We start from the raw sequence: 15,533 nt of genomic DNA on the forward strand, positions 1-15,533 counted from the left end.
GGAACTAAATAGTGCCTGTCATGTAGTAGTAATAATATTACTTGCTATTGTCATTTTATTTTTCTCTTTGTACGTATGTTGGGCCTATAATGAGCTCCTTGGCATTTAGTCTTAACGGGAACTTTTGTTTAGGAAGGAACACCCCATCTTTTGCTCTTTTGAGACATTATTTCTTGTCAAAGCCACCCACTTGCTTTAAGCTATCAAGAGCTATTACTTCCAAAACACTTTAATTACTTCCAAAGCACTTAACCTTTTGAGGTCACAGATCCCTTTGAGAAGTTCCTGAATACAATGGTTCTATATTTCTTGGACCCTCTCAAACTGTGTGCAAAATTTTCTGTGTGTGAACGTAGGGGAATATGTATTTTTGGAAAAGTTCAATTGTGCTCATCAGTTTCTCAAAGGGGCTTGTGATAGATTAAGAACTACTGACGGGGTATTTAATCTATGCCTATGACTAAGTCTCAGCCAATTTAAGATATTCTTAGTAATTGGGATGTGGGAGGCACATGCTATTAAAGTAGGTTAGTAACCTAATCTTGGTCATATAATCACATAAGATAGGTCTATGTATTGGGAAGGGGCAGGATGGACTACTGTACTACTCTCCTTTGTTTCCTGGATTATTTAAAATAAGTATCTTTAGATAATTGATAGGGAGAGAGGGAAATGAAAGCTATAACTCCCTCCAAAATACAAAGTCTCACAAATACAAAAGTTTGCATACAATTTTGAGGAGTTTATTATTTCCCACTGAGGCCTATCCATGTTAGGCCCACTCCTAAATTAAAAACACAAGACTGAGATGGCTCTGGGTTTTATCCTAGGTCACCCCACTCAATTTGCCTACGTTCATATAATTTCTGCCCCTGCCTCATTTAGATGGGTGCTTCATCTGGTATGGCTTTTGTTTCTTTAGGAGATGTCTGAAAATGGAAGTCACCAGTTGATAGTAAAGGCAAGATTCAACTTTAAGCAGACGAATGAAGATGAACTGTCAGTCTGTAAAGGGGACATCATTTATGTCACTAGAGTTGAAGAAGGAGGCTGGTGGGAAGGCACGCTAAATGGGAGAACAGGCTGGTTCCCTAGTAATTATGTACGAGAGATTAAATCCAGTGGTAAGTGAATCTTTTATAAGCCTTTTTGAATGTGACTCTTGTACTTTCTTGGCATTCTACTGAAAATAATTGTAGTTTTAATTGGTTAACAGAAACTGTAATTGTATGTATGTCAAAAAATAAGACTAGAACAGAACTGGGAAAAATCTGTGATTAGATATTTTGAAATGAAGTTGTATTTATATTACAGCAAGGAAGAAAAAACACACCCACAAAACTAAAAAAGCAATAGAATTCAAAGCTAAGACAACTGTTTCACCTTAACTATGAACCCTCTGTCTTCTAATTCTAGCCCATGTCACATTGTCCTTCCTGCTACTCTAAGAATCTGCATGGCAGAATACAATAAGAGAGACCATGTGTTAACTTCCTTTTTTTTAGCCCTAAACTCTTTAAGCAGGCCTAAGTCTGAATGCCTCAGAGATGTGTTCAAGAAATAATAATCATAGGATTGCAGAAAGCTATCTGGCCACTTTGATTCTGGATAAAATTACCCTTAACTCATTGCATACTGCTAACTGCTTACATTTTTCCTTTTCCTTTAAAAATATATATGTATTTTTATTGATTTCAGAGAGGAAGGGAGAGGGAGAGAGAGATAGAAACAGCAATGATGATAGAGAATCATTGATCGGCTGCCTCCTGCATGCCTCCTACTGGGGATTGAGCCAGCAACCCAGGCATATGCCCTTTACCAGAATCAAACCCTTCAGTCTGCCAATGCTCTATCCACCAAGCCAAACTGGATAAGGACATTTTCATAATAATATCCAGAAAGTGAAGTCTAATTGCTCTTCAGTAGTGTTGCTAGAGCTTTCTTAGGTAATTTGCTTTTTATTATTTAAGAAGGTAGGTCCTGCCTATATTATACCCCCTCCGATATATAGAAATATGTTACAATTTAGATAAAATAGTGTTCAGTCATTCACATTATTATATTTCTTCATTTTTCAAAAATATTTACCCAAGGGCTCCTTTGAATAATTCCTCAGTGCATTTTTGGGTATATATCTTTATTGCTTTTTAATGCCTCATAATTAATACTACTAATTAATAAAATTATAACTTCACTGTAAATAAATTAAAACATTACAGATATAGATAATTAAAATTTCTCTTCCTTTTACCCCTTCCCCAGATAACTATTTTTAGGAGCTTTTCCCTAAAGCATTTAAGATAAAATTTAGTTTGCACACTTTTCTGTGCAAATACACTTTCTGTATTGTATGTTGGGTTAAAGGAAGGAGTATCTCCTTTAATGGAATAAATGTTATTAACAGATTTATAATTATATAGGCATGTGTAGACTTCTTAGTATTTTTTATTACTGAGAGTGGAGAAATTTTTGTTGAGCCCTGGAGTAATTTCACAGGCCTTGCCTAGAATTTTCTTGGTTTAGATGATTTTCATAGCTGATTTTTACCTCTGTGCTACATCTTTCAATTGGTATCATTTGATTGTTAGGATATCTACATAACTTTCTAGATTAACTCTGACTTTATTTTCTGATTCAGTGTCATCATCTTCAAAAGGCACAGCACTTGCTGCCTTCCTTGGGAAGTGGGTAAACAGCATGCCCTCATTATAATGTCCATCACTAACAAGCCTCATAGCACATTCTGGCCACTCCCTTATGGATTGCTCTAGGGCCTAGGCTATTTGTCCTGGTTTTGGACCCTTTCCTTGAAGTTTCTCCTATTTTTCTCTTTGGTCTGGAACTCAGTTAAGGACTCACATGGCAAACTCTGGCTCTGATTTGAACACCTATGTAATCCCTAGAAGCATTTTACCCAACTGTTCAGGTTAGGTCTGAACAGCTGGGGCCAGGTAGCCAGTTAAAAAATAGTTAAGTCACCCAGCCAGCATGGCTCAGTGGTTGAGTGTTGACCTATGAACCAGGAGGTCATGATAACCCAACCTCGATCCCCAGTGTGGGGTATACAGGAGGCAGCCAATCAATGATTCTCTCTCATCATTGATGTTTCTATCTCTCTCCTTTTCCTTTCTTTTCTGGAATCAATAAAGATATATTTTTAAAAATAGTAAAGCCAAGGTCCTCCCAATAACCTACAGGGCCATACAGGATTTGGCTTCCCATTGTCCCTCTGATTTCCTCTCTGTGTTCTCTCCCTCTCACTCATTCCATTGCAGCCACTCCAGCCTTCAGCCTCCTGGTTGCCTATGCCAGACAGGTACCTGTCTTACTTGCTGTCTCTCTGCCTGGAACACTGTAATGGCAGAATCATCATGACTGATTCAGTCACTTTCTTTAGGTCTTTGCTTACTTATCAGCTCCACAGTAGGGTCTTCCCTGGCCACCTGAGAGAAGATTGAACTCTATCCTCACTGCCTCACACCCCTTCTCTGCTTTATATTTTTGTTTGCCATTTTATCTAACACAGAGTATACATTTACTTATTTCATGTCTGTATATTACCATTAAAATTTAAGTTCTGTGAGAGTAGAGTTTTTTGTTTAATTTATGCTCAGTAATCATTTGTAAAGTGAATGAATATTGTAGGGTAGTCATTAAGTTCTGTTCAGATTGTTTATTGAGCATCTCCTAAGTACTGGTTTGAAAGGGCTATAATAATCTGTTTTCATGAACCCTACCTTCAAGGACTTGCTACTCTAGTAGTCAAGATAGGTGTGTACAGAATCAACTATAACAAGATATGACAGCATAAGTAATACAGACAAAGCTATAAGTAAGATGCTGTGGAACCAGTAAAGAAATGGTTCAATTACCAATAACCTTAAGGGGTGGGGAAAATGTATTTGAATTGGGTCTTGAAGAATGGAATGAAGATTCTGACTAGTGGAAGATAGTTAGAGAGAGTTAGTAAGTTTAAGCATGAAAGTAGGAGATCATGGGGTGGGTGGTAGGATGATTTAAGAGTAAGGTGAACAAAGGGGAATGGGGCCTTGAGCTGGAGCAACACTAAGAGGGGTGTCAGTGCAGGGGATAATATGTGGTTTAGAAAGATCTTTCTAGTGATAGTGTGGGGGCTGGATTGCAGGGAAGTGGTGAGGATAACCAAGGAGGTTGTGGGGAAACCAGTAGAGATAACTGCTGAGGTCCAGGCAATCCAATAGTGGTGTGGGCTATTTCTGTGAGAGTGGAGAGGAAGAGAAAGTGGATGTATGCAGTAGATACTGTTAAAATGGAATCAAGAAAATGTGCTGATGATTAGTTATGAGAAAAAGGGAAGAGATGAGAATAATTGCAAGTCTAAGGGACCGCCTTGATGGTGAGTTCCTTAGGGACATGCAGTGTTAATCCACTTAGCCAGCCAGCAAAAGTTTTTTCCCTGTGACTTAGATCTTAGTCTTTCCTAGGCACTGGAGAGGCAGAGAAACATAAGACATGAATCTTGCCTTCATGGTGTTCATAATATAGTGAGGGGGAGAAATAAAAATGCAATATGAAAGATTAGTGATAGAGCTAAATACAGGGTGTTTTGAAGAATGGTGAGCAGAAGAGAGGTGACTAATTCATCCTGACAGGGAAGTCAAGGGAGACTAATTCATCTTTGTATACCTCTCTGTGTCCATAGTGCCCAACAGTGGTTTAGACATTGAAAATGTTTGATAAGTGCTGACCTCCATTAATAGAAAAGATAAGGAAAATAGGAGAAGTGTGTGTGTGTGTGTGTGTGTGTGTGTGTGTGTGTGTGTTGACCTCCATTAATAGAGAAAATATAGGGAAAATAGGAGGAGGAGGAGGTGTGTGTGTGTGTGTGTGTGTGTGTGTGTGTTGGGTGGGTTACTGGCACTGAAGATGATGAGTTATTATTTTGGGCATGTTGAGTGGAGGTGCCAGCAAATCATAGTTCTGAAGATTTTCTACAGATAGTTGGCAGTGTGGATTTAGAGCATGTGAGAGATAGAAGAGCTGGAGATGAAACTGACAACTGACAGTATAATGTGGTAGATGATGAAGCATAAAATATATAGCAGATCATCAATGGACAGAGAATGCACTGTGACTGGAGAGGATGGAGAAGGCTTCACAGAGAAGGTAGGGCTTGAGTTGAACCTCAGAGACATGTAAGCTGTGGGTAGGCCTAAAAGAGAGTGGGAGACAATCTAAGTCAGTGATTTATCAGAAAGAACAAAACCACAAAGGATCTGCAGTAGGATTGAGCAGAATGAGTTTGGGGAACAGTGGGAGAGATTAGCTTGATGTAATGAAAATGTCTTGTTAGGAAAGTAGGTATCAGGTCTTTGTTGACTTAAATTCTTCCCATCCCAACTCTTGATACTACAAGAGTGAGTAGAATACTGCTGAGGGACATTTTTATTTATTTATTTATTTATTTATTTATTTATTTATTTATTTTTAAAATTCTTTATTGATTAAGGTATTACATATGTGTCCTTATTCCCCCATTACCCCCACCCCTCATTCATGTTCCCACTCTCCTGTTGTCTGTGTCCATCGATTAGGCTTATATGCATGCATATAAGTCCTTTGGTTGATCTCTTCCCCTTACCTCCACCGTCCCCTACCTTCCCTGAGGTTTGACGTTCTGATTGATGTCTCTCTGTCTCTGGATCTTTTTTGTTCATCAGTTTATGTTGTTCATTATATTCCATAAATGAGTGAGATCATGTGATATTTATCTTTCTCTGCCTGGCTTATTTCACTTAGCATAATGGCTTCCATCCCCATTCATGTTGTTGCAAATGGTAAGAACTTCTTTTTTACTGCAGCATAGTATTCCATTGTGTAGATGTACTATAGTTTTTTATCATTTAATTTTTTAAATTTTGTGTTATTGTTTAAAGTATTAAAGTAGTACATATATCTATGTACTACTTTAAACACATTAAAGTTTAAAGTAGTACATATATCTCCTCCCCCCCTCCAATAGATCTTCCCCCAGCTTCCCCCACCCCCTGTCAAATACCCTCATCCCAACCTACAGTTTTTTAATCCACTCATCAGCTGATGGGCACTTAGGCTGTTTCCAAATCTTAGCTATGGTGAATTGTGCTGCTATGAACATAAGGGTGCATATATTCTTTCTGATTCGTGTTTCTAGTTACTTGGGATATATTCCTAGAAGTGGGATCACTCGGTTAAATGGGAGTTCCGTTTTTAGTATTTTGAGGAAACTCCATACTGTTCTCCACAATGGCTACACCAGTCTGCATTCCCACCAGGAGTGTATGAGGGTTCCTTTTTCTCAGAATCCTCACCAACACTTGTCGTTTGTTGATTTGTTGATCATAGCCATTCTGATAGGTGTGAGAAGATACCTCATTGTTGTTTTGATTTGCATCTCTCTGATGATTAGTGACTTTGAGCAGGTTTTCATATGTCTCTCTTTTTTATATTTTATTGATTTTTCACAGAGAGGAAGAGAGAGGGATAGAGAGTTAGAAACACCAATGAGAGAGAATCATCGATCAGCTGCCTCCTGCACACCCCCTACTGGGGATGTGCCCGCAACCAAGGTACATGCCCTTGACCAGAATCGAACCTGGGACATTTCAGTCCGCAGGCCGACGCTCTATCCACTGAGCCAAACCGGTTTTGGCAGGTTTTCATATGTCTCTTGACCTTCCTTCTGTCTTTCAAAAAGTGTCTCTGTAGATCAGTTGACCATTTTTTGATTGGGTTGTTTATCTTCTTTTTGTTAAGTTGTATGAGTTCCCTGTAAATGTTGGAGATTAAACCCTTATTGGCAAATATGTTTTTCCATGCAGTGGGCTTTCTTGTTGTAATATTGATGGTTTCCTTTGCTGTGCAAAAGCTTTTTATTTTGATGTAGTCCTATTTCTTTATTTTCTCTTTAGTTTCCATTGCCCTAGGACAGTGGTCGGCAAACTCATTAGTCAACAGAGCCAAATATCAACAGTACCATTGAAATTTCTTTTGAGAGCCAAATTTTTTAAACTTAAACTTCTTCTAATGCCACTTCTTCAAAATAGACTCGCCCAGGCCGTGGTATTTTGTGGAAGAGCCACACTCAAGGGACAAAAGAGCCACGAGCCACAATTTGCAGACCACGGCCCTAGGAGGAGTATCAGTGAAGAAATTGCTTCAGCATATGTCTGAAATTTCTCTGCCTGTGGATTCCTCTAGTATTTTTTATGGCTTCCCATTGTATGTTTAAGTCCTTGATCCATTTTGAGTTTATTTTTGTGTATGGTGTAAGTTGGTGGTCTAGATTCATTTTTTTGCATGTATCTGTCCAATTTTCCCAGCACCATTTATTAAAGAGACTGTCTTGATTCCATTGTATGTTCATGGCTCCTTGTCAAATATTGATCGAGCGTAGTGATTTGGGTCAATTTCTGGGCTCTCTATTCTATTTCATTGATCTATAAGTCTGTTCTTGTGCCAGTACCAGGTTGTTTTGAGAACAGTGGCTTTGTAATACAGCTTGATATCTGGTATTGAGATCTCACCTACTTTGTTCTTCTTTCACTGAGGGACATTTTAAACTCAATGCTATGCTTTTTTATGTTTGGTCTAGAAAATACTTATCAACTTTTATTTCTTTCCAGGAAGTTCATACCAATGTATAAGCTTAGGAAAGAAGATTTCTCTTTAATGAGTTTAAAAAAAGATTCATAGATTAAATGCACATCTCATTGAAATGAAACCTTCAATTTAGAGTTTTAAATCCCATGTCATACAACTGATTCAATTAAGGGGTCATTAAATCCTTCTTCTAAAACTTATTAGAAGGTAAATACAGATATCAAACGAGGGAATTAGGTATATGGCTAATTAAATTTGTATTAAGGCAGATTAAGAAATGATTATACTGATTATATACCAAAACTTGGATTGAGATTTATATTTAGACTTCCTGTTTTAATCCCCCAGGTATATCACCCAGATGTTTCATATCCAGAGAAACTGGTTGTCACTAGATTTCTTTTTGTCGTGTCACCACCAATAGGGGATGGACTCTGAATATCAGTAAGAGAAGGGAAAGAATAAAAAGTTAATTAGAAATAAATCTTTATATCAGTATTTGAAGTGCTCCATACATATCTACTAGAGGCCCAGTGCACAAAATTCATGCACAGGAGGGGGGAATCCCTTAGCCGGCCTGTACCTTCTCCAATCCAGGAACTCTTGAGGGATGGCCTATTGCTAGTTTAGGCCCAATTCCATGATCCGGGACCACTGGCTCCTAACTATTCGCTTGCCTGCCTGCCTAATCACCCCTAACTGCCTCTGCCTGCCATCCTGATCACCTCTACCTGCCTCTGCCCGCCAGACTGATTGCCCCCTAACTGCTCCCCTGACGGCCTGATCACCCCTAATGACCTCTACCTCGGCCCCTGCCACCGTGACTTTGTCCAGAAGATGTCTGGTCTAATTAGCATATTACCCTTTTATTAGAATAGATTAGTATAGATGTGACACTGTTGTTATTTGAGTTATATTATGCCAAATAACCCATTTGAATTCTACATTACACTGATGTTTTTTCAGTGATTAAATTTAATTGAGCAATCTTTTCATTGCCTTAGAATCACCACCTAAAATGTTTATGTTTTAATGTTAGTTCCAGTTAGGTTACATTGAAATACCCCCAGGAATTGAACATGTCTCCTCTGAACCTGCACATCTTTGCTCCTTCTCTGCAGGATGTTCAGTGTAGGTTTCATAGATAAATGCACATGGCAGGAGTAAGCAATGGTAGCAGTGGAGGTGGAAAGCAAAGAGGAATGAGAGGTAGGAAACTCACTGAGGCACAGTGCTGGTGATTTTCTTTTTGTAGCCACCCTTTGATTCCCTACCCCCAATAAGATAATCATTTACAAGGGCTATATGTTTTTAGACTTCCCAAGTCTGTACTGCCAAATTTGTCTTCCTTCCACCCCCCCCCCCCACATTTTTATTAAGGTATTTTTTTAAATAAATCTTTATTGTTCATATTATTACAAATGTTCCTCTTCCCCCCCCCCTCCATTGCTCTCCTCCACCAAGTTCCCACCCCACCCTTTGCCCTTTCCCCAACCCCCATTGTCCTCATCCATAGGTGCACAGTTTATGTTCAGTCTCTTCCCACACCCCCCTCTCCCCTTTTACCCGAGAATCATCAGTTCACTCCCCTTCCATACCTCTGATTCTATTATATTCACCAGTTAATATTGTTCATCAGATTTTTTTTAATCCTCCCTTGGTTTTTAGATTCACTTGTTGATAGTTACGTATTTGTTGTTCATAGTTTTTATCTTTATTTACTTTCTCTTCCGAAAGAACCCCCTTCAGCAATTCATATATTTCTGGTTTGGTGGTGATGAACTCCTTTAGCTTTTTTTTTTATTAGTGAAGCTCTTTATCTGGCCTTCAATTCTGAGTGATAGCTTTGCTGGGTAGATTATTTTTGGCTGTAGGTTCTTGCTATTCATCACCTTGAATATTTCTTGCCATTCCCATCTGGCCTGCATGGTTTCTGTTGAGAAATCAGCTGACAATCGTATGGGTGCTCCTTTATAGGTAACTACCTGCTTTGCTCTTGCTGCTTTTAATATTCTCTCTGTCTTTTGCTCTTGGAATTTTAATTATGATTTGTCTTGGTGTGGTATTCTTTGGATTCCTTTTGTTTGGAGTTCTGTGTGCTTCCTGGACTTGTAAGTCTAATTCTTTCACCAGGTGGGGGAAGTTTTCTGTCACTATTTCTTTCAATATGTTTTCGATATCTTGCTCTCTCTCATCTTCTGGGACCCCCATAATTCTGATGTTGGTTTGTTTGAAGTTGTCCCAGAGGTTTCTTACATTATCTTCAACTTTCTGGATTCTCTTGTCTTCTTGCTTCTGCAGAGGAGTGTCTTCTGGCTCTTTATGTTCCAAATCTTTGACTTGATTCTTGCGATCTTCCATTCTGTTTTTAGGACTCTGTATAATATCTTTTATTTCAGACAATGAATTATTTATTTCTTGTTGATCCCTTATTATTTCTTATTGATCCCTTATTATTTCTAGTTGATCCCTTTTCATATCCTCATAGGTCTTATCGGCCTTTTCTAGGAAATTCTTGAAAAACCTTATAAGTGTGGTTTTGAACTCTATATCCAGTCGCTTTTTGTCCTCCATTTCTTTCGTTTGTGATCTGTTTCCTTGTCTTGGCATTTTCGCAGCTTCCCTGAGTTGGTAGCCTTAAAAGTCTCTGTGTTCAGCTTGGATGGGGTGAAGTTTCAGGGTGGAGCCTACAGCCTTGGCTTCCGTCAGCCACGCCTTATGCGGCTCCTGAGTCTCAGTGTTCCTCAGGGTCCTTTGGTACTCGCTGCAAGCACCTCTGAGAGAAAGGTGCCCTTGAGTTTCGCCTGCTACCAAGCAGTCTAGGCTCTCCCCCAATGAGCCCGGAACTGGGGTTCAGTTCAGTTGGAAGTAGGGTTGGAAGTGGGGTTCAGAGCAGTCTGGAGCTTTTGTCTCCTTCCCGCCAGGGCAATCCAGCAGCACAGTCAACCGTCCGTTCTCTGTGCATAATGTGCGCGCCTCTGGGACCTCCTTTCGCCGCTCCCCCGGGGTTTCCCCCTTACAGCCCAGGCTCCCTCTGTATGGGCCTGGGTCCCCGGGGTCTGGCCTAGAACTGGGGTTCAGAGCAGTTGGAACTGGGGCTCAGCACAGTCCAGAGCTATTGTCTCCTTCCCACTAGGGCAATCTAGCAGCAGAGTCAACAGTCCGTCGTCTGCATGCAATGTGTGTGCCTCTGGGGCTCTGCCTTTCGCCGCTCCCCTGATATTCTGCCTTACAGCCCAGGCTACCTCTGTATGAGGGGTTCAGTGCTGTCGGGTTTGGGGTTCAGCACAGTTCAGAGCTTTTATCTCCTTCCCACTAGGGAACGCCAGCCAGGCACTCAACCTCCCCCTCCTCTCTGGCTCCGCCCTCTCCATGCGCACAACGTGTCTCCGTACCTTAGGCTTTTACAGCCCCTCTGATTTTCCTTCTGGTTTTCTCTTTTCTTCTCATTGAAGAATTTCCAGTCAGTCGACTTTACTGTAGTTCTGGGTAATGTCCATTTTGTAATTTAGTTGTATTTTATTGAAATTGTACAGCTGCGGTTAGGTGTTTACCTGTGCAGCCATCTTGGATCCTCCTTTATTAAGGTATTATATGTGTACATATCTTACCATTGTCCCCCCACCCCACTCCCGTACATGCCCTCACCCCCCATTGTTTTGCATCCATTGGTTATGCTTATATGCATGCATACAAGTCCTTCAGTTGATCTCTTATCTCCCCCACCTCTCCCTAAACTTCCCACTGTAATTTGACAGTCTGTTTGATGCTTTACTGCCTCTGTATCTATTTTTTTTTGTTCATCAGTTTATAATGTTCTTTATTATCCATAAATGAGTGAGATCTTATGGTATTTTTCTTTCATTGCCTGGCTTATTTCCCTTACCATAATGTTCTCCAGTTCCATCCAGGTTGCTGCAAATGGTAAGAATTCCTTCTTTTTTATGGCAGCATAGTATTCCATTGTGTAGATGTACCATAGTTTTCTGATCTAGTCATCTGCTGAATGGCACCTAAGCTGTTTCCAAATCTTAGCTATTGTAAATTGTGCTGCTATGAACATAGAGTTGCATATATCCTTTCTGATTGGTGTATTTAGTTTTTTAGGGTATATTCCCAGGAGTGGGATTACTGGGTCAAATGGGAGTTCCATTTTTAGTTTTTAGAGGAAACTCCATACTGTTCTGCACAGTGGCTGCACCAGTCAGTATTCCCACCAGCAGTTTCCTTTTTCTCCAAATACTTGCCAGCACTTTTTGTTTATTGATTTTTTTAATAGACCATAACATGATATGTTTATTTTTTTGTTTTTTTTTATTATTTTTAAATTATTTTTTAAATTAAATTATTGTCTTTGTACATATACCATTACCCCCCTCCCATACATGCCCCCCTCCCCAGAGTTTTGTGTCCATTGGCTGTACTTATATGCATGTATATAAGTCCTTCGGTTGATCTCTTATCTCCCCCAGATCTCCCTAACCTCCCCACTGTAATTTGACGGTCTACTTGTTGCTTTACTGTCTCTATATCTATCTTTTGGTTCTTCAGTTTGTAATGTTCTTTATCATCCATAAATAAGTGAGGTCATGTGGTGTTTCTCTTTCATTGACTGGCTTATTTCACTCAGCATGATGTTCTCTAATTCCATCCAGGTTGCTGCAAATGATGAGAATTTCTTCTTTTTTATGGCAGCATAATATTCCATTGTGTAGATGTACCATAGTTTTTGGATCCAATCATCTGCTGATGGGAACATAGGCTGTTTCCAAATCCTAGCTATTGTAAATTGTGCTGCTATGAACATAGGGGTGCATATATCCTTTCTGATTGGTGTTTCTAGCTTCTTGGGATATATTCCTAGGAGTGGGATTACTGGGTCGAATGGGAGTTCCATTTTCAGTTTTTTGAGGAAGCTCCATACTGTTCTCCACAGTGGTTGCACCAGTCTTCATTCCCACCAGCAGTGCACGAGGGTTCTTTTTTCTCCACAACCTCGCCAACACTTGTCCTTTGTTGATTTGTTGATGTTGGCCATTATGACAGGTGTGAGATGGTACCGCATTGTTGTTTTGATTTGCATCTCTCGGATAATTAGTGACTTTGCGCAGGTTTCCATGTGCCTCTTGGCCTTCCTTCGGTCTTCTTTTGAGAAGATTCTATTTAGGTCCATTGCCCATTTTTTAATTGGGTCATTTATCTTCCTTTTATTAAGTTGTATAAGCTGGGTATAGATGTTGGAGATTAAACCTTTATCAGTGATAAAATTTGCAAATATATTCTCCCATACAGTGGGCTTTCTTGTTGTTTTGTTGATGGTTTCTTTTGCTGTAAATAGCTTTTTATTTTGATGTAATCCCATTTGTTTATTTTCTCTTTAGCTTTCATTGCCATAGGAGCAGTATTAGTGAAGTTCTTTCTGCATATGTCTGAGATTTCTCTGCCCGTGGATTCCTCTAGTATTTTTATGGTTTCCCTTCTTATGTTTAAGTCCTGTATCCATTTTGAGTTTATTTTTGTGTATGGTGTAAGTTGGTGATCTAGTTTTATTTATTTATTTTTTGCATGTATCTATCCAATTTTCCCAGCACCATTTATTGAAGAGACTGTCTTGACTCCATTTTATGTTCATGCCTCCTTTGTCAAATATTAATTGAGCATAGTGGTTTGGGTCGATATCTGAATTCTCAATTTTATTCCATTGGACTATATATCTGTTCTTATGCCAGTACCAGGCTCTTTTGAGAACAGTGGCTTTGTAATACAGCTTGAAATCTGGTATGGAGATCCCTCCTACTTTGTTCTTCTTTCTTAGGATTACTGTGGCTAGTCAGGGTCTTTTTGTATTCCAGATGAATTTTTGGAGAGTTCTTTCTAGGTCAGTGAAATATGCAGTTGGTATTTTAATGGAGAGTGCATTGAATCTATAGATTGCTTTAGGTAGTATAGACATTTTAATGATGTTGATTCTACCAATCCATGAACATAGTATGTTCTTCCATCTGTTTACATCTTCCTCTATCTTTTTTTTCAGTGTCATGTAATTTTCCACATATAGGTCTTTTACCTCCTTAGTTAAGTTTATTCCTAGGTATCTTAATTTTTTTGGTGCAATGGTAAATGGGATTTTTTTTAAGTCTCTTTTTCTGTAAGTTCACTATTGGTGTATAGAAATGCCATAGATTTCTTGGTGTTAATTTTGTATCCTGCTACATTGCTGAATTCATTTATGAAATCTATCAGTTTCTTGATGGAGTCTTTCGGGTTTTTTATGTACAATATCATGTCATCTGCAAATAAGTATAGCTTTTCATCATCTTTTCCAATTTGGATGCTTTTTATTTCTTCCTCTTGTCTAATTGCAATGGCTAGTACTTCCAGTACTATGTCAAACAGGATTGGTGAGAGTGGGCATCCCTGTCGTGTTCCTGTTCTTAGAGGGAATGGTTTTAGTTTTTGCCCATTGAGTATGATGTTGGCTGTGGGTTTGTCATATATGGCTTTTATTATGTTGAGGTGTGATCCTTCTATTACCACCTTGTTGAGAGTTTTTATAAAGAAAGAATGTTGGATTTTGTCAAATGCTTTTTCTGTATCAATTGATATGTCTATGTGATTTTTATTTCTCAATTTGTTTATGTGATGTATCACATTTATTGATTTGCAGATATTGTACCATCCTTGCTTTCCTTGGGTAAATCCTACTTGGTCATGGTGTATGATCTTTCTGATGTACTGCTGAATCTGATTGGCTAGACTTTTGTTGAGGATTTTGGCCTCTTTGTTCATGAGGAATATTGGCCTGTAATTCTCTTTCAATGTGTTGTCTTTATCTGGTTTTGGTATTAAGGTGAGGCTGGCTTCATAGAAGGAGTTTGGAAGTGTTCCTTCCTCTTGAATTTTTTGGAATAGTCTGAGGATGATAGGTTTTAGTTCTTCCTTGAATGTTTGGTATAACTCTCCTGTGAAGCCATCTGGCTCTAGGCTTTTGTTTGCTGGAAGCTTTTTGATGACTGCTTCAATTTCTTCCATTGCTATTGGACTATTGAGATTTTTAGAATCTTCCTGATTGAGTTTTGGAAGGTTGTATTTTTCTAGGAATATGTCCATTTCTTCCAGGTTGTCCACTTTGTTGAAATAGAGTTGTTCATAATATTTTTTTTAATAATCCTTTGTATTTCAGTGGGGTCTGTTGTTATTTCACCTCTTTCATTTCTGATTTTGTTTATTTGGGTCCTCTCTCTTTGCTTCTTGGTGAGCCTGGCTAGAAGTTCATCAATCTTGTTGATTCTTTCAAAGAACCAGCTCTTGATTTAGTTGATCTTTTGTATTGATTTTTTTGTCTCTATGTCAATTATTTCTGCTCTAATATTTATTATCTCTTTCCTTCTGCTCACTCTGGGATTTTCTTGTTGCTCTCTTTTAATTCTTTGAGTTGTAGCATTAGATGATTTACTACCATTTTTTTTTTTTTTTTGAGTTAGGCCTGTAGAGCTATAATCTTGCCTCTCTTGACTGCTTTCATTGTGTCCCATAGGTTTTGGCTTGTGGTATTTTTATTGTCATTAGTTTCCAGAATGTTAATTACTCTTTTGATCTCATTGGTAACCCAATCAATATTTAATCACGTGCTATTAAGCTTCCAAGTATTTGAGTGTTTTGGATTGTTTTTTATTGTACTTTATTTATAATATTATGCCATTGTGGTCTGAGAAAATGCTTGATATGATTTCAATGTTCTTTAATTTGGGGAGACTTTGCTTGTGACCCAATATGTGATCTCTTTTTTAAAATGTCCCATGTGCACTTGAGAAGAATGTATATTCTGTGGCTTTGGAGTGAAATGTTCTGAAGATGTCAATTAACTCCATCTGATCTAGTGAGTCATTTAGGATTGATGGTTCTTTGCTGAT

General features: G+C 38.7%; 1 protein-coding gene across 4 annotated transcripts in view; it reads left to right on the forward strand.

The window, feature by feature from the left end:
- Positions 1-15,533, forward strand: part of ARHGEF6 (Rac/Cdc42 guanine nucleotide exchange factor 6) — a 130,968-nt gene that overhangs the window by 39,759 nt on the left and 75,676 nt on the right. For all 4 annotated transcript variants that reach the window (XM_084870207.1, XM_084870206.1, XM_084870209.1 and 1 more), the window contains one exon: positions 923-1,124. In XM_084870207.1, coding sequence (XP_084726333.1) covers positions 923-1,124 — 202 coding nt within the window. The remainder of the gene's footprint in view (positions 1-922; positions 1,125-15,533) is intronic.

This window comes from Pipistrellus hanaki (genome assembly GCF_964339955.1).
Source record: "Pipistrellus hanaki genome assembly, chromosome: X".
Lineage (NCBI taxonomy): Eukaryota > Metazoa > Chordata > Mammalia > Chiroptera > Vespertilionidae > Pipistrellus > Pipistrellus hanaki.